Raw genomic sequence first — 25,416 nt, forward strand, 5'->3', positions numbered from 1 at the left:
GTTCATATAATATGAATAAAATGCACAAATGTAACAAATCTGTTTTACAGAAACGTGCCAACATTTTCCTCTGGCGACGGGGCTGGATGGTATCTTGTCAGTCACCTGTCTTTAAAGATTTACTATGTCTATACTCTAAAGTTTTGTAGGCAAACTGCTTCTGCTGCAGATAACTTTCTTATTATGTGAGGTCATTTTCGAACTCCCTTGGGTGCATTTCCAGCTGCATGTTGTTTCCCTCTCTGATGACAATCTAATCCCACAGTTAATGCAGCTATAATGGGGGTCAATGGGGAGGCAGTGGAGTGGCCAATCACTGTTTACCTCTTCACACTGTGATAATAGCCCTCCTCTTCACACCTTCCTGCTATCAACATGTCCTCACTGCATTCACACACAAACACACGGCTTTGCTTTAACCCTCTGTAGTGCAGATGTGCGACCTTTCAGGGCCTGAATATGGAAATGTTCCTGCTCAAACAAGCGTCAGACATGGAGAGTGAAGAGTTAAAAAGCAGAATGATGAGACGTGTGATCATTTTATTTATCCTGGGGGGAAATGTTGTGCAGCAGCTGCAGTATAAAGTAGTAAAGTGTGCAAATACCAGCAAGATGCATGTGTAAAAATATTAATACACAGATATATGAGATGTAATCAGACAACACAAACAGCTCCAGTCAGATCAGTTAAGGTGGTTGTTTTAGGGTTTCATGCTGCTTTGGTAGAAACAGGGAGGCAGTTCTTATTTAATGGCCGGCTGAACACATTCGTTCTACTTCCATCTTACAAATAATTTTTTCAAATTACTATTTCATGGACTCAGTAATCTGTTGCTTCAGTTAATTACGTTATACCCTTTAACTGCATAATTTCTTCCCCCAAGTTAAGAGTTTCTACACTTGAAATACTTAATTGTGGCCTTGATTTGTTTAATTTGGGTCCCTCCTTCTTTCTTGCCCGAGAAATATCAAATACACAAAGAATCACGTACAGATGGTCAGTTTTGGGGACGGATTAAAACCAGAGAACAAAAAAATATACTTTTTTTTTCTCAGCAGTACCTGGTTGGCTCTGTAGATTTTTGGACATTTTTGCATGTCGAGATAAAGTCTGTCGACTGGTCTGTTTGAGCAGCCCAGTCACCAGAAGAAAATGCTGGCTGTGCACTTTTCTGTAAACCATGAGTATGTCTCACTTGTATGTTTCATATGTATCATATCAACGTGTCTAAAGTGACGTAGTAGAAGAGCTGACTTTGTCATCAGGAGGTGGACGGGATGATGGATGATCTAACACCTAGGAGAGACGTCTGCCAAGCTGCAGACCACCGTTCAATACCAACATACAACAAAACTGACTGTTTTTAGTGAGTCATCATAGAGTTTCCTGCCGGGCATGTGCCAACAAAACTATGTTTAGCCAAAACAGGATCTTTTTGGAACCTCTTTTTTGTGCATAAAGATAATCATACATTAACTGCAGCTGCAGACAAACAAACCACCAAACAGGTTGTGTTTTAGTGACCAGTCGTTTTTCCAGCAGCTATTTAGGCACCAATTTTAGGCATTTTTTATCAACACAGCTTTTTAGGCATCAAATGTGGGTGGTTTTTTTTTATAGACGTTACTGTTTTATGAGCAGCTTTTTGGGCACCAAGTGTGGGTGTTTTTTAGCGACCCGTCAGTGTTTTACAAGCAGTTTTTAAGGTACCAAACTTGGGTGTTCATTAGCAACCTGTCGCTGTTTTTCAAACAGCTTTTTTAGGCACTTAACACGGGTGAATTGTATTGACCCTTTGCTGATTTTCCACCGGGAATGGTGCCATGAAAAGCAGTTGTTTTGTGCAGAAACACTGCTGCATATTCTGCTGGGATAGTGCCATGAAATGTGAGTATTTTAAGCCAAGGCACTGATATTTTCCTCACCATAATCAAGTGTTTTTAGTGCCTAAACCTAACCACACATTTACCACAGAGTTGTTGAAACATACAGACACGTGAAGTTTCAGTGTTTCCTGCATACATTCCTACATAATAACAGACAAATGTAACATATCCATGGTTTGCAGAAACGTTTCCCAGCATTTCTCTTGGTGAGTGGGTTGCATTAATCTGTGTAAATGTAGTGGACTATTAGAATTGTAGAAGACAGATTGGTCCTGATTCTGAGGTTTAGATGTGCACATACACTTATGAAGCTGCAGGGTCTCCACCAGAGGCAGCCGTTCATTCTCTTTGCATGCAAATCTGCGCCAACAAGTGCTGCCACCTACAAGCAAAGATGCTTTAATTTCTAGTTTTGCACCACCTGCAGACAGTTTCTTACTTGTAGGTGCTGTTTTGGAATAAATAATGCAACCCTGTGTCTCTAGAAATTATGCTTATATACAGTAGAATAAAATATGTTGTAGTAATGACATTTTGGAACAAATGCAAATGCATTATTTTCAGTAGGTGACGTGTTACATTGTAAACATGTTCAGTGCTTACAGAGCTGAAGGATTTGACACCTGAGATCACTCAAATCCTGCGACCTTAGTGTTGCCTCCCTCTTACTGTAACCATAGTGTGAGTTGCCTAAACATGGCTACCATAAATGATTAATCATGCATTAATCACTACAGGCAGATATTGTTTGAAAACAAATGAAGTCCATTGTCAGTGAACATTTTGTGCCTTTGTAGATACATTCATTAAAAATGATTTCCCATTATGTTGATTTAAGGAAAAAACTAGATTACATTTTTCTAGGTGACAGAGTTGAACATTGTGTCACAATCCAGAAATAGAAATCAGCTCATGGCTGTAATGGTGCGGTCACATGCACAAATACAAAGAGACAAACAGTCAGTCTGTACTGTATATGCACAGACCACATTATTTACACATGAAGCAATGATTGGGCAGTTGCTGTGCTTTTTGCTTTCTGTGAGAATTAGAAACAAAGAATTTTGTTTCACCTCAGTTTAGGTGTTGCAGTGCTCCGTAGAAAATGACTGACAACTGCTTCTTGTCTCTTTCTAATTGCACGTGACAAGCGGGTTAACTACCAAATGTTGACTTTGGAAGATTTTGGAAATGAATTTATTATTTCCCTGTCTGAACATCAAAACTTGATTTAACACACAGCTGCCCAAAAGTTGGTAGAGGGATCGTTAGGTTATTTTGGGTAGTATCTGGTTGAATCTTCCAACCAAATCGTCAAAATAAATGTTGGCATTGTTAATTTCTGCAAACCACAATATACATCACACTTCCAAGCTATCATGTAGCAGATATGTTGAAACTTTACATTGAAACGACCTGTGGTTAATGCGTGATTATGTTTAGGCACAAAAAACACGTGGTTATGGTTATAAAAGGTTGTATTTTGGCTTAAAATACCTGTTTTTATGGCACCATCCTGGCAGGAACTGTAGCAATATCTGTAAAAAACGATCACTTTTTGTGGAAATCCTCAAAAAATCCTCAAAAAAAGTCACTAAAAAAACAGTGGTCTGCAGCTCGGCAGGCAGACTCACCTAGATGACACACCATCCACTGTCCCCACACAGCTCATGGCCTTCAGGTAGCATAAGTGTTAAAACTGCAACAGCTGCTACTTTCCTTGCCTGCAGAAGGCGCAGGTAGGATTGAAACTGCAGGTTGAAGATTTTCACTGAACCTGGTTTCAACCTGTTTAACATCAATGACAAAGTGTGTCCTTGATACTCTCTCTCTCTCTCTTTGTTTTTAATTTGACTTTATAATGAGACTATGGGGACACTTGCTTGGTCTTTGCTTTGTTATGTTTTTTAAAAAGATGAATTTTGAGGTCAGAGAAAAAAGTCACAAATGGAAACTTTGATGGACAAAAAGAGATAAAGACAGGCTGGCTAGCAGAGATTTCCTCTGCTCATATGAAGCCAGGATAAATCACACACAGGACTTAAAATGCCTTTGTGTGGGGGATTTATTGTCTTCACAATTTATTGTTTATTTTCTATTAAATCAATGAGATATTAAATCTTTGTTTCCACTGGGGGAAATGGTTTCAGCTTACAGAAACATTCAGAAGGTCTGCGTCACCACGACGTGTGATTAAATTTCTGGGGAGGTGCACATCAGGCTAAGGTGCAGGTTACACATCTGCGCAGAGTATATGCCTTATGTACGACGTCATTTCAATGCAGAAGTATAAGTCCTGCTTAAGAGGAGCAACAGGGAGACAGAAAGAGTTGGAAAGAGAGACAGACAGAGGGGAGGTGACGGAGAGAAATTAAGTGAGAGAGACAAACGCAGAATGAAAGCTGGAGAAAAAGGCAAAGAGAAAAGAAAAGAGAGGCCAAGAGGAGAAAACAGAAAGTAAAAGAGGCAGAGAGACAGATGGAGGGAGAGACAGGGAAGGGGGGGGGGGGGTAAAACGAGACAGAGACAGACAGAGGTAAACAAAGGAGACAGGAGCAAATGCAAAAAAGAGATGCAGGCAGAAAAACAGACTGAAGTAAAAGAGATGGACAAGAGGAAAAAGCAGACAGTGACACAGACAGACGGAGGTGAAGAAGGAAAGGCAGAGACGGGCGAACTGAAACAGAGAGACGATTCACAATCAGCCCATGTCTGCACCAATCCTCCTCGTCTTCCTCCCATCCTGCACCCCCCTCCTCTTCTTCCTCCTATCCCATCCCTCCCTCCATTTTGTCGTCCTCCTCTGTCTGATGCTGTTCCAACACCTCGGGGCTTCAGCCTCACATCCACCATCCAACGCGCTAATGCCCCTCTGCTGCTGCGGCGTAATCAGCCACCAAGACAAAAAATAATCAACCCAAAATAAAGAGAAACAAAGACGAGCTGTGGTGGGGCTCTGTCTCGTGTGGCTGAACGTGCCTCACGCAGCTGGGTAGAGTCCAGCAGAAACTTACATTTATTAATACTGTAACGTCGGTTTAAAGCTGCGATGTTGGGGATTTTTATTCCTCAGTGTATCGCTGTTTGATTCATCCTTAAATCCTGTTTAATGACTGTAAACCAGTGAATTCAGGGTAGAGACGATCGGTTGCCTCCTGTTTTGTCAGAGCTACAATTTTCTTTTGAATTAAGACTACATTTCCCATCAGCCCCATTGCCTCTTGTGACAGCTGTGGTTAACAGCTTTGACAGAACAGAATCATGGATTTACAACCCACTCTCACTCCGACCTCGTCACATATCAATGCTTGATCATGGACTCTCGATGTCCAGATACAGTGTGCAAGGTACCCTGGGTGTGTTGGTTGTAAACGTTCTGGGACGCTGTGCCAAGTTCTGCATGTTAAATGCATCGTGTGTTTTCAAAATACACTTCTGTTTTCACAGGAAGTGTACCGTTTGCATACAGTTTCTTTCAAACACACCACTTTGACACCGCAACAACAAACTCACATGGTTACATTTTGCCAACATACACAAGTAGTTGGCAAAACTGCCTGTCACTGCCTTAACTTTCAGTCCTGTTGGCAACTGGCCGTGCATCGTGTCAACGTGAAAAGATGCGTTGTTTCGTGGGTGTCTGACACCGAAGTCACTGACCAAGCGCTGGATTTCGATGACTTTGGAAAGAGACTGCGTTGTGATTTAAAGGCAAAGATATGTTTGATGATAACAAATACAACATGTCATCTGAACACACTGACAAAAGGCAAAAATGTTTATACAACCACAGTTGAAGGTGTGGTGAAAAGCTGGCCATCAGAAGCTCTTTATACACTGCCTGTTCAAGGCACGAATAACGAGCTGCTATGCCTTATTCTTTATAAAAGGTACAATCGCCGACAGCAGGCATGAGGTTGTCTCTGCTGTGTGGCATGTAACGCCCATCAGGCTTTTTTGCTTCCACGATGACGGCATGCTGTCTAAAAACACACTGGAGCGACACGCTGTTGTGGTTCTGTGTAAAATCACAAAGGCGGTGTCAAGAAGGGACTTGGTAGCAGCTCCATTGCGCCATCTCTGTGTAAAAAGGGCTATAGAGAGAGGCAATAATCAGGAATCATTCACTTAAAGGGATAACGGAAATCTAGATTGGAATAGAGTGAAATAAAACTGGTCAGATTACCAGAAATAAAGAGTTCATGCAAATTGTTGGTCATCAGAATAATGGTGCTTTTTTAAATTCTTGTAGGAAATTCAAGATAATTGTAGATATTTTCGGATACTTCAAAGTTCTGCAGACACTTTCAAAAAAAAACACAGAAAGGAAAAGAGGAGGTCGAAGCAGCAAGTAGAGACTGCAGGAATAAAATAGAGCAGAACAGTGTAGAGCAAAGGAGACCCTACTTTTGCATGTGAAGTATTTTGAAGAATCCAGACATCAAAGGCTGAATTATTGATTAGCAGAATATTAGATCAAGAGCTTCGTAATCTCCATCCAAATTCAGCTGTTAATGTCACTTTCCAAACAGTCTGAGCAAACGTGTCGGCCAACGAATGTCTGTTGTAACTGCAAACACAAACTGAAGAGGCGAAATGCCCGGCGCTGAGCAGCTCTAATGGTGCACTCGTTTGTAATGGCTGTGGGATAAATCACTCACTGCTGAAGTCGTGTGAACTCTGAGATAAATCACTCAGTCCCGGCAAAGAAAAAACGACAACTGACATCTGCAGATAGCTGAAAGTATCAGTGTTCTTGGTGTCACTGTTAGCCTTTGTGTTGATGTCACTGAGACTAATTTGTGTACATTTGTTGCACCTGCTGAATAACACTTTGATTCTAATACTGCCTGATAGTAAGAGTGTGTAGCTGTGTCTGTGTGCAGAGGTGGAGGTGTTCATTTCTATCTTTAGGCTACTAGCAGGCAGAGTAAATGAGTTGCTAAATGAGCAGCTAACAGGCTAACAACTCAGAGGAGTAAACAAGAGACAGTGTACAGTGTGGCATTAAGGCATGAGAAGGAGGACGAGGCCACTGGCCAGTCATGCAACGGGATAGTTGGGAGCTTGTCAGGTCATGTTTATCTGCAGGACTGCTACACCTGCATGCAAGGTGCATTTAACCAATGAACTTTAAAGTGTCACAGCAGCAGGAAAGAGCATCCACTCACCTCAGACAGGGTGCTTGTCATAAAGTCACTAGGAGAAAATTTTGGCATTGTACATTTCTGCAAACTATGAATATGTTGGTGTCATGTGTCATATCAAAGTTTTTAAAGTGACGTAGTATATGTTGCTGTGTTTCCAGCGGCTTTATAACCCCTAAACGTGAGTGTTTTGTAGCAATCCGTTGCTGTTTTTCCTGCCTGAAAAGTGCCACAAAAAGCGGTTGTTTTTATGTCTCTGTGCTGGTGATAGCTGTGGCCGGAGGCGTTATTGTTTTTGGGTTGTCCTTACATACGTACGTCTGTATGTCTGTGCGTCAGTCCCATTCTCGTGAAAGCGATATCTCAAGGACACCCTGAGGGAATTTCTTAAACATCCACTTGGACTTAACGATGAACTGTTTAGATTTTATTGGTCAAAGGGCGAGGTCACTGTGACTTTGCAGCCATCTCATTCTTGTAAACGAGATATCTCAAGAAAACGTGGAGGGATTAGATTCAACTTAGGCACAAACATCCACTTGGACTTAACAATTAACTGATTAGATCTCGGTTATCAAAGGTCAGGGTCAGTTTGATCTAGCATCCATCTCATTCTCATCAACACAATATCGCAAGAAGGCCATGAGGGAGCTTTCTCAAATTTGGCACAAACGTCCTCATGGACTCAAGAATGAACTGATTAGAATTTGGTGATTGAGGGTGAAGGTCACGGTGACCTCATGTGTGTCTCATTCTTATGAACTCGATATCTTAAGAATTTCCTTCGATTTGGCACAAACGGCCACTTGAACTCGACAATGAACTGATCGGATTTTGCTGGTCAAAGAACACTGTGACCTCACAAAACATGTTTTTGGCTGTAACTCAAGAATTCTTACGCTAATTATGACAAAACTTCACACAAATGTCTAACAGGATAAAATGATGAAGTGATGACATGTTATATCCAAAAGGTCAAAGGTCAACTTCCTTGTGACATTCTAATTATCAGCATTAAACACTTTTCTGGCCATTTTTGTACGTCATATCTCAGGAACAGAAGTGGAGACATTTGGTCAGATACTGGTGACTCTAATCTTGAAACTGTGCTGATTGTATAGATCTTCTATGTGTGAAGCATCCATGTTTTCACAGACAGAGATGTAAACTGTAAAAGAAACGGATGCGCGGAGGCAGACAACTGCAGGGTGGTAATTCTAGTTTCATGTAAGCTGCTTGTCTGAATATAGGTTGTGCTAACAGTTATGCAGTAAACTAACCAGGCAGTTAGTGAATGAAGCCATTGAATCAGTCAGTCAGTCAGCCTTCCCATCAGGCAGTAAGGCAGCCAGTGTAGCCAGTGAGCCAATATGGCAGCCAGTCAACCAGTAAGCCATCCAGTTGGTCAGTCAGTCAGTCAGTCAGTTGTGGCAACAACATCGTGAGATTATCTGGAGCATGTGATGTATGTGTTTACATCTCTCTCTCTTTCTCTCCATCTGTCTCACTGTGCTTTCCTCCCTCGCTCGCCCCTCCATCTTCCCTGTGTGATTGCTTCTCCACCTGAGTGCCTCTCTATCTGCATCTCTCTACTTCCCTTCAGTCTGACTCACTCTTTCACCTTCTCCTCTGAGAGTGTGTGACTGTGTTCGCTCAGCGTCTGGACTCTCTGCAGTCTCTCGCAGCTGAATGTCGGTTACTACACATCAGCGTGTGACTCACAGATTCATTGATCTGCTCATTCATTCATTAAATTCTCCAAAGGTGTTACAACCGAGCAGCGGTGTTTAAAGGAGAGCTCTGGTGATATTCTGTATTTTTCTTTTTGTCAACAACTCCCATGAAAAGACAACTCCACCTCTCTAACAGGTATCGTCATTGTGTCAGAGCCTGATATATCTTCTTCCTCTGTGCTGTATTAAAAACACATCAGCGAGCCCCACTATGTCACTGGGTGACATGTCCCTTCATTACCATGAACAAACACATTGTAGTTTATTTTGACTCAATCCTGCACACACCGTCCTGCTGCCACAAATACTCACTAAATGTCGATTCATCTACCACTGAAAACAGACCCAAATAAATGAACTATTTCCTGACTGTAAACCTACTGAAAAATGTTGAACAGCTGTTTTAGGAGATTACTAAAACTTTTGTGAAGCATTTTCATGAGAAACCAAACCTTTGTAACTTTTGTATGCTGCTTTGTTAGGCTGGTATTTTGGTATTTTCCAATCTGGACCCTGTGTTCCCATGCCGTGCAGCAGGCTGCAGTGTAATCCCCAGGGCTATTAAGTCAATTTTTGACAGTACTTAATAGCCTTGTTTCTGCCATTGACAGGCTCAGATTGTTATTGCAAGTGTCTGACAACACTATTTTAAGGATCTCTACAGAGATAAACCTTTTTGTCATAGAGTAAAATCCGTTTTGCTTGTCCAGAAACAGCCCCAAAATCACCATCACAAAACATACCAGACTCCATTTCAACAGCCAATACTTTTAGCATGTATAGAGGCAGCATATATTCACATCTATGTGAGTGAATTAAGAGTTTATTTCAACCAAATCAGAGTTGGTGACTGTTGGAACAGCGGAAAGATGAACCGAGACAGCTTTTGTGAGTTTTGTTTTGTTTCTGTCAACTTTGAATTAAGTGTGTTTTACGATGATAAAATTACCGTTTCGCAAAATTTGGGGCTTAGAACACACTTAGAATAACAATCTGAGTCTGTCAGTAACAAAAACAAACACTTTTAGAGGACGTATATTGATGGTGCTCAAGTCTTTCCTTTGCAAGAAGGACGTTTTTGCTGATTTGCCAACCAGATACGGCAAGAGTCTAATCTACCAGTTAGCTCCGCTGGTAGCTAAGCGTATACGTCACCCTGTGTATTGTTTCCGATTGGTCGTAGTGTTATCCAATTGCGTGCAGTGATATTTACAAATGCATGCTTGGTGCCGCCCCTCGAGTTGGGCCATATTCATTACTCATGGCCAGACCCTAAATCTTTCTAGATTTGGGTCTGGATTTCCAGGCTACACTTAGACATAAAAACATGGGGAAATAGCATTCAGGTTGAAAAAGTTACCCTTTCACCCTGATCATGTGATGACCCCTTAAAAGCTGTGGGTGTATACCAAGTATGGAGTATCCAACTAAAGGTGCTAGTCTTTATTTGAAATACAGGGGCCAGATTTTCGTGAGCTTGAACCATACAAGGGACTAAAATTCAGGATATCTCAAGGACGGCCATTCTGTTTTCATTTGTTTCTTGTGAATCAACTCTACGGCCTCTTTAAGTGAGGTTGAGAGTTCTTAACTTAGATGACATTCAGCATGCATCACCATGTTGCCTAAAGAACACGTCTGAGCTGGATGAGACTGTCAAACAGAAAACGATTAGGAGTATCTGGACTCAGCTCAAGGCTGTTCATCCGTGGTTTTGAAACACCAGTTGATGAAAGTTAAGCAGCAAACTCCAAGGCCTTTTTATTGCTGCTGTCTGGTGCAAGTTTTGCATCTCCAAAAACCTCTTCAGCTATTTCATTTAAAAAGAAAACGTAGCTCTGTGTGTGTGTGTGTGTGTGTGTGTGTGTGTGTGTGTCCTCACTGATCGCACAGGGTGTAAATTTTGGAAGTGTGACTGATTAGGAAACATCATAATTGCATTGCATTTCCCGCTGAGATTCTCTATTTTGTTACACTTCATTCCCCATTCAAGGCACAGTCTAGACCAGACTAATTGAGTGTCTATGGTGTTGATTCAGACTATTAACCATCTGCGCCTCTTCCTCTCTCTGCCCCTCTTCTCATCCCTCTTTCCTCACCCCCACTATCTCCTCTGCTCCCTGCTTGTCTTTCCTCTGCAGGAGTTTGGAGGACTAGTAGGATGCTGAGTATCTTTCCTCCTCGCCACTGTTCTCCACCCTGCTCTCCATGACCTGAGAGCGCCACCACAGCGGGAGGAACGAAACAACAGAGAGAGAGAGAGGAAGAGGAGGGCAGAAGGCCAGGGAAGGAAGGAAGGAACACACTTTTTTTGTTGTTGTTGTTTGTTTTCCCTTTCGGAAATGGCGGCAACGGAGGCCAATGCGGCGCCGGTGGTCCAAGAAGATGGGAAAACCCCCGAGAGCAAGCCGACAGAGGCCGAGCAACCAGCTAAAAACGCAAACTCAGAGACTGTCAACAGCGAAGTTGTCGATAAAGATGGCACCGCTGTCAACAACGAGGTTGTCGATAACAAAGAGACTGTGAATAATGACACAGCAGCGGCGGCAGGAGGTGAGGAGGGAGAAGCAGCAGCAAGCGGGGAGGCAGCAGCTCCCCAGAGCTCAGAAAACACCTCCTCTGCTGAGCCCAAGACCTCATTCCTGGACTCCTTCCTCAACAAGAGCGGTCTGGGGAAGGTGATGGGAGGAAGGAAGAAGAAGGAGCAGAGCACAGCCTCTGGAGGAGAGGACAACGCAGCTGAAGGAGGGGAGAAAGAGGGAGAGAAAGGAGGTGAGGAGGCCGCAGCAGCTGAGGGAGGAGCAGAGGGAGGTGCAGAGGGCGATGCAGCGATAGAGAAAGCTCCAGAAAGCGGAGAGAAGGAGGAGGAGAAGAAAGCAGAGAAGAGCAAACCAGCGGAGGCTAAATCCACAGTTCGAGATCTGATCAGGAAGCCAGTGGCGAGGATCTTCTCTCATCGCAGCACCGAGAAGAAGGACGGTGCTGCTGCAGAACCCCAGAAACAAGTAAAGGTTCGATCTAAGTCCCTTGACCGGCTGGAAGATCCAGAAGCACTTAACACCACTGCTGACTCAACCATAGAGGAGGGAGGAGCAGCAGGAGGAGCAGAAGGAGGCGCAGAGGGAGGCGCAGATGGAGAACAGAAAGCGTCGTCCTCCTCGGCAGCCACCAAGCACATGAAACGCTGGCACTCCTTTAAGAAGCTCATGGCTCAGAAGGCGCACAAGAAGAGTGGAGGAGGAGCAGAGGACGTAAAGGAAGAGGGGGCAGAGGGAGAAGGAGGCGGAGACTCCTCCACACTGGACTCCAAGGAGTCGGGACAGAAGAGGTGGAAGCTGAAACGCTCCTGGACCTTCCAGGGCCTGAAGAGGGACCCATCCATGGTCGGCATCAGCGGCAAGGCCAAGGGCTCCGACAAAGACTCTGCTGACAACACGAAGCCAGAGGAGGCAGCAGCGGCGGGAGGAGCTGAGGAAGGAGAGGAGGCCAAGGCAGAGGGAGGAGCAGAGGAGGCCAAGACAGAGGGAGGGGAAGAGAAGGCTGAGGGAGGGGAAGAGGAGAAGGCAGCAACAGCAGGAGGTGGGACGGTGACGCAACACGCCAATGAGATCTGGACCTCCTTCAAGAAGCGAGTCATCCCAAAGTCTAAACGCGCCAACACAGAGTGCGCCCCCAGCGGGGAGGAGGATGCAGCTGCTGCCTCAGGTGAGACAAAACAAACATGGTGACCCCTCACATAAAGAGCAGCTTCTGGTTGGGACCACTTGACAAATTCAGGTAGTTTTATTTGAGCTTAAAAAAGGTTAAGTTATGAGGCATTATGTCTTCAGGTTGTCCGTCCATCTTGTTCTTGTGAATGCGATATCTGAGGAACGCTTTGAGGGAAATTCCTTAAATTTGGTGCAAGTGTCCACATAGACTCAACAATGACCTGATTAGATTTTGGTGGTCAAAGGTCATTGTGAGCTTGTATCTGTCACCATTGCCTAGAAACGGTGCTCTCATGCATAACAGCTTGAAAGTCAAGCACATAGTGTACACGGCTCCCATGTCATAACTGCAAACTCATGAGTTACATTTAAAGACAGCATTGGTCTGAATGATGACTGATGAATGACGAATGACTGAACTGATTAGATTGTGTGGTCAAAGGTAACTATGGCCTCACAAAACATGTCTTGTCTGTCAGCCTATACGCCCCATTCTCGTATCTCAAGAACGCCTTGAGAAATTTCTTCATATTTGGCACAAACATCCACGTGGACCATTTTGGTGGTCATGCTTTAGAATTTAAAGCTTCTTTGCAGCAACATTTGAAGCCTCGTCTAGAGCCATGGCTACATATGAGTCTGAACCAACACGGATGTAAACCGTAACTTGACTGGTTGGCAGAGGCATACAACCATGCGGTAGTAATTCTATTTATTTAATGCTGACATTCATTTTATAAGAAGCTGCAGAAAAAAACTTTAAACATGGATTCAAGAGCATAAAAACAGCAAGCCTATTGTTTCGTATCAAAGGGTTCAACACGGGGGCCATTAAAACATTCAGACTCAGAAGCCGACAGTGTGTTCACACACATTTTGTGTCTGTCTCTGTCCAGGGAGTACAGACAGGAGTTAGTGGCTTGCTAACTCTGGAGGAGGTAATGTAATTGAACATTCTCCCAAATAAAATATTCAACATCTGATGTGAAATTCAAGTCACACTGTGGCTTCAGTCAACAGTAAAGACTAAAATTAGCCGACTTTCTGCTTTCTGGCTACATTAAAAAATGGTACAAAAAGACAATGCTGGGCTCGTTGTGTTTTGGTTTTTATTGATTTTCAGTGGAGAATATACACATTTGTAAACAGAGGAGAGTGGTTTAACTCAATTTCCTATCAAAGAACGTGAAGCAAAAAATGGGCAGAAAACACAAATGTGATGCTAATTAACCACCAGAGTTGTGTCAAAAAAGATAAGAAAGATAAGAAAGTTTTAAATGGTTTTCTTTTTTCAAATTTGATTTCCACCTGGAATTTATAAAATGTATTTATTTCTTTAATTCAGTTTGGCTGGTTAGAAAAGTTGCTAAATGAAGACACAAACAGAGCTAAAAGTAGAGTAAATATTGAACTTACATTCATCAGATGGTCACAGTCTTCTTCCATATCAATTTATTAAGCCAGTGAAGCAGTGGTGGCTGTATGTGTATAAATAAATATAATTATCTTAATCATTATACTTGCAAAAATAATAAACTCACCCATTAATTAATTTATTTCAACCCTTTGCGATCAATCATTCTGCAGGAGGAAGTGCTGTTTCTTAAATATCAGACTTTTTAGAGATGTGATGCTTCTTAAAGTCAAGGAAGGATCCTTAAACAGCTGATTTTCAAGGAGGCTACATCATTGAATCCCATCTTAGGACTGTTCCAATGTCAACGATCCGAGTCCTTCCTTTAGAGTATTTTCCAGGATGCATGTGTGGATCCTCAGTGGGCATGAAGTACCCACAATTCTTTGCACTATTTGCTGGAACTGAAGGCAGGGCCTCTTCAATGACACACACTTGGGCACTCACCAGCCTGTGCCAATGTGTGCTCACTGAATGCTAGGAAGGAGTCTCACCTAGCCTCTGTAGGACCTGACTTGGAAGGACTCGTCTTACCAAAGGAGACATCCTTGACTTTGAGAAGCACTGGTAGTCTGTGATCTGTTCTTCTTTTGTACAAAAATTCCATTGTCAGTGTCACTTTCTCTCAGGTAGCTGCACACTGGTCTGAGCCTAACGAGAGAGCCACTCACTGTTTGCTGTTCTAAAAAAGCTTGTAAAATTTCTGTGGAAGTATTTCTTTGTTCAAGAATCATTGCGCAGACTTTCAGTCCTACAGTGAGCTGCATCGCTTGGGCTGCAACTGTGTGTCCTGAGATCTTATTTGGTGCTGTGTTCATGTATGCTGATGATACAACAATATACATGCATGCACTCACAGTAATCACTACAACCCTCAACAAAGAGTTGTAGACAGTACAAGAATGTGTCATTAGTAATAAACTAGCCTTAAGGCCCAGGCACACAAAACCAATTTCAGAGAACTAGATGATGAAGGCACACTGCTGCGTCACCTGATGTCGCCGTGTCTGTAGTCAAAAAGTTGACTACAGCCAACCAGCACATTTGCTCTGCACTTGCATGAGAGGAAATAACTGACCACACCAGCAGAAGGCTATTTATCATTTAAAAAGGGAAACCGGAAGACTGTCATGACACTAGTTAGCCAGATTGCACATTAACAACACAATCCAGTGTTGAAAGAGAATATTTACTGTGCACACAACATCAGGAAACATTTCTGCTAAAGACCTCAATGGCTAAAGAAAAATAAAAATGACTTTATGTAACACATTTGTTTTGGTCTCACTCCCTCTTGACTTTAGCCCTTTGTTTATTTTCCTCACTTCTGTTTCTCTTCTCGTGCGCTGAGCTGAACTGCCAATCACAGTGATTTCAATCACCAATGGGCTCCACCTTTGCCATCACTAATTCAACATGCTGAAGTTCTAAACCCAGCTGAATTTGATGTTGAACAGTGGAGCTGCTGAGCAAGTGGAAGAACCAAAGCTCCTTGAAGAAGCTTTAACCCTTAACTCTCTTCTTCCCTGCAGGTGAGGATGGAGCAGCAGAGGAAGGCAAAGATGGCAAGTCAGCCAAGGCCAAGCGCTCACATTTTGGCCGTGCAGTTTCCCTGAAGAACTTCATCCTGCGAAAGGGCAAGTCCACCAGTGTGGACATGGGTGAGGGTGCCAAGGAGGAGGAGGAGGAGGAGGCTGCAGAGGGAGGAGAAGCAGCAGAGGAGGCAGCTGTCGACGGTGAAGTTGCCACAGCGACTGAGGAGACCAATGACAAAGATGCAGCGGAGGCTGAGAAGACGCCGGCAGCAGAGACCGGAGGGGAGGCCGCAAAGGAGGTGGAGAAGACGCCGGCTGAAGCTCCGGTGACCAACGGGGAGAATGGCTGCTCCAACGGCACAGGGGAGGAGAATGCCACACACAATCACCAGGAGGAGGAGAAGACGACGGGGGGCAGCCCCGTGAAAAAGAGTAAGGAGGCAGGAGGAGCGAAAGAGGATGCCAACGCCAAGATCATCAACGCCACGGCGGCCGTGAACAGCGGTGAGTTAGAGCACGCCGACCGGGACTCTGATGAGCCACAAAACAGCAGCAGCAGCAGCAAAGAAGGAGATACTAACAACAGACAACAACAACAAGTACCAGCACTAACAAACGATAGCAGTAACCAAACTAAAACCAGCTGCCATGGAGCTGAGCTAGCACTAGCGTTTAGCAGGGAGGAGGAGGAGGAGGTGGGGCAGGGGGGGAAGGCAGAGTCTCCACGAAATGGAGGTTGTCACGATGAGTCATGTGGCCAGGGAGAGAGGGAGGGGGAGGAAGAGGAGGAGGATGAGGATGAGGAGGAGGAGATGAGGAAGAGGGAACTTCGAGAGGCAGCGGTGGCCATCGTTCAGAACGTGATGTCAGCAGCAACTGACCAATTAGAGAGGGAGCTGTGTGTCGACAACGGTCTGAATGGGTGTTTCGACGCCGATATTTGATACTGAGAACACAAACACACACATTTGTGCACAGGTGAACACGTGTGTGGAAACACACTCTTCATGTAAGTTCTGACTTGCATGAAATGCTCCTAAATGTGCCAAATGTAAAGTTTACTCATATGAGCACAGGCATGAAAACACACATGTTAAAGGAATAGTTTAACAGTTTGGGACACTTACAGTATTCACTTTTTTTCCCGATGTGACAGATGAGAAGATCAAGATCAAGGACTCAGGACATGGTTAGCCTAGCTTAGCATAAAGACTGGAGGGTGGAGGAAATGGCTAGCTTGGCTCCATGTTCTGACTCCAACTCCTTACATAAAGGGAAGGTCAGTATTTTTCAGCCTGGACCCTGTCTTCCCAAGTTTTTGTGCCTAAGTGACTAATCAGAAACAAGATTTTTGAAACTGGTCCAGTATTAAGAAAGAGCTGCAGCCAGCAGTGGCGAAACAGGCTGCAATGTAACCACCCAGGGCTGGTGCACCTCATCAATTTATGTCCATTAAAAGTGTTTGTTTTTGCCACTGACAGGCTCAGATTGTTATTATGAGTGTCTGACAACATTACAGGAAGGATACCATATCTTTCACTTGTTCTGCTCTAAGTCTCATGAACAGGAAGTCTCGCTCTGAAATCTCACTGAGTTTTTCACATTGTCGAAATCAGTATTCATCCATGACACTGAAAATGTTTTGGGTAAGAGTAAAATACGCCGTCTGTACTCCAACACAACAAACCATTACTGAGACTTCTTTTGCCAACTTTTACCCGCTGTTTTCTTCCTGCAACAAGTCACCTCCTTGTGAGATTCTGGTCATGAGTCTTCTTCTGAAATCCCACAAGAGGTGACTTGTTGCAGGAAGTTAAAAGTGGAAACACGAGTCAGGGTTGGAAAGAGGAGTGCTAGTTACAGTTTTTTGTGTTAGGAGTATCTTACTCTTACCTAAAAGATTTTCAATGTCATGGCTGAATGTTCAGCATTTTTCGACCATGTGGAAAAAGTCTGTGTGATTTAGGAATGAGACTGCTCATTAGTTTGACTTGAACAGAACAGAACAAGTGAAAGGTACAGAAAAACTTAACATTTCTTTGTAGGATCTGATACGTAATGTTGTAAGACACTCATGATAACAATCTGAGCCTGTCTGTCTATCTCACACAGGCTCCGCCCTCTACTGGACTCTTTGGGTACAGTGGGTAGAGCCCAAAGAATGAACGCCCTGTCGCGACATAACATTGACCCAGCCACACTGATCTTGACTGGCTCAGTGTGCTACTCACTGTTCACTTAAGAGAAAAAGCATGTCTGAAGGCGGGAATCCGCCTGTGGGGCCTACACATATTCAGGAAGGCTTGACCTAATTGGCCAGACATGTTTATGCTTTTCTCAGTGTGTTAAGAGGAGTATTAGCCATAGAGTCCAGTAGAGGGCGGAGCCTGTGAGAGATAGAACAAGCACTTTCAATAGACATAAATTGACGGGGCGAACATGCCCAGAGTGGTTACATTGCAGCTTGTTTCAGCATTGCTGGTTGCAGCACTCTCTCTCAATACTGGACCAATTTCAACAGTTGTTTCTATTCATCACTTAGACACAAAAACGTGGGAAAATAGGGTCCAGGTTGAAAAATATTGCGGTTACCCTTTAAACTACACAAGTTGAGCTTTTTATTTTAAGTTGCACACACATAAGTAAAGCCATTGTTTATGCAGAACCACATATACATAGGCATGTCAACTTTGCATGATAAAAAACTAATGCAGCAGTTCTTCCTAAATCCCTTTAAAGAATTTAAAGTAGTGTAGTTGTTGAATAAGTGTTTGTTCACCTGTAAATATCCAACGAGTTTTCAATAGAGGAGAGAAAGAGAGATGGAAAGAGAGAGAGAAGCATCCTTCTCATTTAATCACCTCTGATTTCATCAAGTTCATGAACAGCCAAACGATGAAACCATTTAACAATAACAAGGACTCAGGTGGTGAGCATGGATTCCCAGGGCAGCTACGTTTGGAGGCTGACTGTTCATGAACTTGTTCAAAAATATAAATATCAGATTAACTGCTGCACGGCACAGCCTGTCAGTGCAAGCTAACTACAGCCCCCATTAAACTGTTCTTTAAAAGGAGATTAAGCAGTAACATGTTTCTTAGCTTTTATTTGGTGCAGTCTATCATGACCTGCAGACATGTAGGGATTTAAATGAAGTTTTTACATCTCCATTTAAGCTTATTTTTTTGTCGATCAAGAGGCTTTTTTCGGAGCTCTCTTCTAGCAAAGCTTCACTTCTACCGTTTTACACGTTCCCACCTGGGAGCTGGAGCTCAGAAGCTGCTGGACACCGAGCACGAGGAGGTGAAGTGCCTGTGAACCAGAAGGTGCTCTGTTCCCTCCTCCATTATTTATCAGTCCCAGCCTCCCTCTCTATTCAAGTGCAGTGTGAGGCTCGGTGTCCAGCAACCCCGCCTCACTTTGATCTCACACAGCCCAACAGATGTTTGTGGAGAGTGCCGCGGCTCCTGCTGTTGCCGCGCGGCTTACTGGAAGCCTCTTTGAAGCTCTGACTCTTTTGTTAAAATTGAACTCTGTTTAACACCTAGTCTTCAGCTCACTGAGGCCTGAAACTGTGCCAAGCTCTCTGCACACCAGCAACTGATTTTTTACTGAAAATAAAATTCAATTCAAGCTGAAAAGCACATTAGATACACCATCAGATGTCCAGTACCAAATGAGATGCTCTTAATTGCATTAGCTGAGGTCACATTTAGTTGTTCTAGATGGAGGACACTTTGTTTTATAGACCTGTATATCAGGGTCACATCATGTGGGATGCTAGCTTTTCCATTTACAATTTAATTGGGTGACTTTAGACGTGTTGTAGAGCTAGTCGTGTGATGGTTAGTTTATATACTGTGCAATTAAAATATATCCATTACATTTGGGTTTGATGTCCTTAAAGAAAAGACCAGGCTGATGCATGGGAGCCATTTTTCTTAGATTTTTCAGGCACATTTGTATTACTGAGCTCCATGTTCAAAATATTGGAGTTTTCTTATAGTAATGACGATTTGAAATTGGTGTAGACAATATTATTTACAAGTCAAAAACAGGTGATTACATTAACTCTCATATGACATGAACGTGGCTTTCTCGCCTGAGTACTGCCTCTCAAATGACCCAATCAAGCAGTAAACAATAGCATGTAAGACACCTTTGAGATTTAAGTTAAAATATGTACAACCTTGTGCCCACCAGCACCAACACAGTCAGCAGAAAAAAATGTTGGCAATGTACGTTTCTGCAAACCAGATACATTGAAACTTACATGAGGTTAGTTTCAGGCACAAAAACCACACCCACGTTTGGTGCCTAAAAACAGCGACTGGTCACTATGACACAACCGGTTTGGTTGTTTGTTGGTCTGCAGCTGTGATTAATGTGTGGTGAGGTTTAGGCACAGAAACCACTTGGTTATTGTTTGGAAAAGATCATGATTTTTCTTATAACACCAGCTGTTTTATGGCACTATCCTGGCAGGAAACACAGCAATGACTCACTAAAAAACAACCTGTTCCACTGTTTGTCAGTCCTGAACTGTAGTCTGCAGCTTGACAGACATCTCTCTGAAGTGTCATGCCATCCACCATCCCCTCCACCTCCCAATGACAAAGTCAGCTCATATATTACATCACTTTTAAATGCTGATATGAAACATACATATGTAACATATCCATGGTTTGCAGAAACGTACAATGGCAACATTTTCTTCTGTTGACTGGGCTGCCAGCACAGAAGTAGAGAACAAAAGTCCTCACAACTGAACAACTGTAAAACTGGTGCCCTATTCTGCTCTTTAAGCTTGTTGACATGCATGCACTTAGTGAGAGCTCAAACTGAAAATCGCACTGAGCAGATAACCTGCATTTCTGCAGCCCGTAGAGCTCGGGAAAAAAACACCTTAGCTATGCCTGTAAAATAAAAGAAAAGCAAACCTGAAAAGACGCTTAAGGTTACGCGAGTAAAATGTCTGGTGCGCATGAGTCGGTTACGTTTAAAGTTAGTCTTCTCAGACTTTAAGTGTTTCTACATTATGCAGCTCCTCTTTTCTACCAGAAACTACTGATTATGTAAGCCCATGCACAGTTAATTTCACAGTTCATTTTGGAAGGAAATGATTTATTAATTTGAAGATAACATTGTTTTTGTAGATTTGATTCACCTCTCTACGCAATCATAGTCTTCCAGTCAATACTGAAAGGTTCCACAGAAACAGCTCACTGTAAACTGTTGCTAACGCGTTTGTGACTGTAAAAAAGGTTTCACTTTTCAACTGGACTTGACTGACAAGTCATCTTTGCTTTCTTGTCGTCGTCTTCCATGCTGATATGCTGAATGAGCCCAAGCTGCACTGACACCAAAATGATAATTATCTCAGGAATTGTTTTTTGCAAGATTAAGTTTGCAAAATTAAGTTAAATATTTTACAACATGGACCCTATTTTTCCATGTTTTTGTGTCTGAGTGACAAATGGGAACGACAATTTTTGAAAATGGTTCTGTATTAAGACAAAGTGCTGCAGCTGACAGCGACAAAACAGGCTGCAATGTAACCGCTCAGGGCATGTTGGCACTGTCAGCTTAAAGTGTTTGTTTTTACCACTGACAGGCTCAGATTATTGTTGTAAAGACCCAGACACACTAAACCAACTTCAGAGAACTAGCAAAAGGCCCCCTGCTGTGTCACCTGTCTCGGTCAAAAAGTTGCACACGAATACACCACAAAGACCACAGTCGACGGCCAGCCAGCGCGTGCATTGCACTCCTGCATTAGAGGAAATAATACTCCACACCAGCAGAGTGCTGCTCTATGATCATTAAGAAAGGGAAGACTGTCTTGTCGCTAGTTAGCCAGTGTTGAAAGAACAGAGCATATTTACCGTGTGCCAGTGAACACAAACACAAACCTTCACAAAACATTTCTGCTAAAGAGCTAAATGGATAAAGAAAATTATCTTACCTTATGTAACAAGTTTGTTTTGACTTTAGCTCTTTGCTTACATTCCTCACTTCCGTTTCTCTTCTCATGCGCTGAGTTGAACTGCCAATCAGAGTGATTTTATTCACTGACGGGCTCCACAGTCACCAATTCAACATGCTGAATCTGCTGGGAAAAGGAGCCCATGGGGGCCTATGAGGTGCAATGATGTGGGACACATCGCACCGTCTAGGGCGGCAGACCCTCATCAACAGTCCAACACTGACCAACGGCCAACTGTTACTTGCTGTGTCAGGGCCTTAAGTGCCTGAAAAAACTGTGGAAAGGATCCCTACAGTGATAGACCTTTATGTTAAAGAGTATGATCCCTTTTGTTTAACCAGTAACAGCCATGAAATCACCAAACCCACCGGGCTCCATTTAAACAACCAGTAATTTTAGTGTGTCTATGGTCTGCATATTTTCACAACCAACTGGGTGAATTAAGGGTTTATTTCAAGCAAACCAGAGTTGGTAATTGTTGGAACCGTGGAAACATAGAGTGTGATGTGTTTCGTGAGTTTTAGTTTGTTTTTGTCAACTCTGAATCAAGTGTGTTTTACGTGGATAAAATTACTATTATTTAAATGGAGTCTGGTAGGTTTGGTGATGGTGGTTTCAGGGCTGTTTCTGATTAAACAAAAAGGTCTAATTCTGTAGGGATCCTTTCTTTAATATTGTCAGACAGTTCTGAGCCTGTCAGTGACAAAAACAAGCACTTCTAGTTGATGCACACTGACAGTGCACAGTTGCCCCTAATGGTTACAGTGCAACCTGATTAGCCGCTGCTAGCTGCAGCACTTTCTCTCAATACTGGACCGATTGCAAAAATGTTGTTCCCATTGTCACTTAGACACAAAAACACGGGGAACCAGGTTCCAAGTTAAGAAATATTAGAGTTCCCCTTTAAACTACTAAACCAATTTACAAAAAAATGAATGCTGCACAGCTCCTCTTTTGTTACGTATCCAGAAATTACAAGCAGTTTAGTTTTGGGGGGTTTTGTTTTTGGATTTCAATGCACAGATGGAGGGACACAGAAAGAAGAGCTGACATGAAACCACTCACAACCACCAAAAGCTTCATTGCAGACCCTCGGCCTTCGTGTTTTGGCCTCCCTCCTCAATCCTCCAGCTGATAGGCAGCTGGCTGCTAGCTCTAACTAGCCGTAGCTTAGATAGTTAGCTCTCTGTTTGCTCGGGAAAAGAAAAGCTGGTTTAGCAGACATCAATAGAGTTGAGTCCATCAACGGATTAGCGGGCAAAATCAAAGTGTCACGGAGCCTCTTCAACAAGCCAGATTAACTAGCCTTCTCTCTCTCTCCCTCTGCTGTCTCTCTCTGGGGGGGAAGCCAACATAACGACAAATATAGACAGATGAGTGGATGGTCAGGTCGTTTGATTTCAGGGAAAAGTCTTAAGAGTCTGTGAGCTCTGAGCACAAAAGACAAAAGTCAAAAACATAAAAGGCACAAATTCAGGTACAGGACAGAGACAGACAGGCAGAAAGAAAGACAGACTGTACGTCTTCCTGTTGTTATCATGTGATGATTTTTTTTATTATAACGTGACACTTATTTTTCTCATGAAACTGTTGTGTTGATGTTGTTTGCTTTGTCCTTAACACAAAAATAACTTAAACTAACCCAACACTAGAGTGAGCAACATCTGTACTAAACCACTAAACACACATATAACCCTTTTTTATATGACTGTTTATTATTATTCTTTTTCCAAGACCTATTTTTTAATACATTTTTTCATTCTCTTCTGTTATCATTTACCAGACAAAAAGGCGGGAAACGTGTGAGGCCACACAAAGAGGATTAGAACTGCCCGGGATTCGCTGAGCAAGGAGCTCTGAGCCCCGTCCCCTACCCTAACTCCTCCTCCTCCTTCCTCCCCCTCCTCCTCCTCCTCTCTCCCTTCATCCCTCCTCCTTCCTCCCGAGTAAACAGAGTAATCACGTGTTAACAGAACGCCATGGTGAGAAAGAGAGAGAGAGAGATTGAGAGAATGAGAACGATGCAATTCATGTAGATGAGAAGTGAAAAATAATAATTCCTCAGAAAGCAATAATTCAAGCCCTTCTTTTCGTCCCCCCATCCATCCCTCCATCCATCATCCCCTCCGTCTGACACATGCATACATACATACATACAAACATCCAGTGTTTTTATTTTTTTCTTTGCTTGTCTGTGAGATTTTATATTGTCTACGAGAGAAAAGAAAAATGCAGAAATGTAAAAAATGAAAATCGAGACATTCCACCCCCCCATTTCCCCCCGCCGTCCTATTTTCCTCCTCGTCAAGCTACTTAACTCCGCTCTCTGTCTCTACCGACTCCTGATTGGTGGATTTAAAGAACAAAAAGAAAAAAAAAAGACTGTTAGTTTTATATTGACGGCCATTTTGGTTTGTAGTCCCCCCCTCAACCCCCCCTTCGCCCTCCCTCCCCATCCGTCCCAGTAGATATTTGACAGTACAGCAGGACCATGTTGCTACAGTATATAAACTGCCCTGAGGACTGCCACTTCCCAACCAACACTGCAATGTCTTCAGCTCTGTGTGTTTAATGTTTTTAGACTGTTATATTGTGTACATGAATTAAAAAAAAAAACACCATCAAATATTGAAGTCAAAATGTTTTTTCTTTTTCCTGTTTTGGGTTGGATTCTCTTTTTTTTTCTTTCTTGTTTTATTTTTTAAAAACACATCTTCTCACTGTTACCGCAGTCTGGCAATATGCTGTAATTAAAAAATAATAATAATAATAATGATGATGTTTTGTTGGTCCAAGTTTTCACATGTCCGCTAGCAAATTGTCAAGAAAAAATAGTACAATAAAGACTAAAATCTAACAACTAAACTGCAAGTCATTGTGGGGGTTTCTATTTTTATCTGGATGATGGAAGTGTTGTGTGCAGACGGGCGGGTGGAGGGTGGAGGGGCAGGGCAGGGCGGGGCGGGGCGTTCCGCTGGAATACGATTGGATGTTCATTAATCTGTGTATCGATAATCTCATCCTTTTACGTAATGGGCGGAATAATACGAGATTTCTTTGTATTAAAGTAGATCTGTATGTATTATCTGGCAGCAGGCTGCTGGTGTTTCATGTAGGCAGGAGGGGACGTCCATATGCCAGCCACTGTCCTTTATCTCACTATATTTATATTTCACATGTTCAGATAAGACTATAAAGGGACTCAGTGACCTCTGGCCCTCTCGTTGCACCACATTTTAGTAAGTTTAGTGACAACATCAAAGTGAAATTTAAAGGTCCAGTGAGTAGGATTCAGGGGGATTTGGTGGTGTCTAGCGGTGAGTCACAGATTGCCACCAACTGAAACTTCTCACAGCGAGAACTCCTTCAGGAGGTTTTTACCGGATTATACACAAAGGTTCCTTTCCTAGGAGCATGCAAGTTTTTTAAGCTATCTGAAACTGACACAATCACTGCATTTCAGGTAATGTGGAAATGTCTTAGTAGGAATTTCCATCTCAGGGCTGGACGAGAAAAACTCTTTGAAATGAAGCACCCAAATTTATCAAACAGTGAAGCTCAATACAGCACAGAGGTGGGAAAATGTTCTGAGCACCATCATGTTAAAGAAAAGACAAGTGAAACACTGAAATTGTATGAAAAAAATCATGAAAAAAAGAAACATGAAGATAAAGTAGGTTTCCAGAAAAAGCTTAAGCCCATGCTTACCTCTGTCTCAGTTTTTCTGTCTGACAGCCATGGCCAAGGCATAATGTTTTCGGGTTGTCCGTCCATCCATCAGTCTCATTCTTGTGAACACAATATCTCAAGAGCGCCTTGAGATGATTTCTTCAAATTTGGCACAGACGTCCACTTGAACTCATCAATGGACTGATTAGACTTTGGTGGTCAAAGGTCACTGTGACCTTGCATCTGTTGCATTCTCGTGAACGTTATATCTCAAGAACACCTGGAGGCTTTCTCTTTGAATTTGGTAGAAATGTCCACTTAGACTCGAGGATAAA

The 25,416-nt window shown here is 42.9% G+C and overlaps 1 protein-coding gene across 1 annotated transcript in view; it reads left to right on the forward strand.

Annotated features, from left to right (window-relative positions):
- Nucleotides 1–23,636, forward strand: part of si:ch211-137a8.4 (uncharacterized transmembrane protein DDB_G0289901) — a 56,664-nt gene extending 33,028 nt beyond the window's left edge. Inside the window, exons 2-4 of the mRNA XM_049576250.1 lie at nucleotides 10,909–12,472; nucleotides 15,424–15,930; nucleotides 23,196–23,636. Of these exons, the coding sequence (XP_049432207.1) occupies nucleotides 11,110–12,472; nucleotides 15,424–15,930; nucleotides 23,196–23,218 (1,893 nt within the window). The 5' untranslated portion in view covers nucleotides 10,909–11,109 and the 3' untranslated portion in view covers nucleotides 23,219–23,636. The remainder of the gene's footprint in view (nucleotides 1–10,908; nucleotides 12,473–15,423; nucleotides 15,931–23,195) is intronic.
- The last annotated feature ends 1,780 nt before the right edge of the window (nucleotides 23,637–25,416 follow it).

This window comes from Epinephelus fuscoguttatus, linkage group LG5 (assembly GCF_011397635.1).
Source record: "Epinephelus fuscoguttatus linkage group LG5, E.fuscoguttatus.final_Chr_v1".
NCBI lineage: Eukaryota > Metazoa > Chordata > Actinopteri > Perciformes > Serranidae > Epinephelus > Epinephelus fuscoguttatus.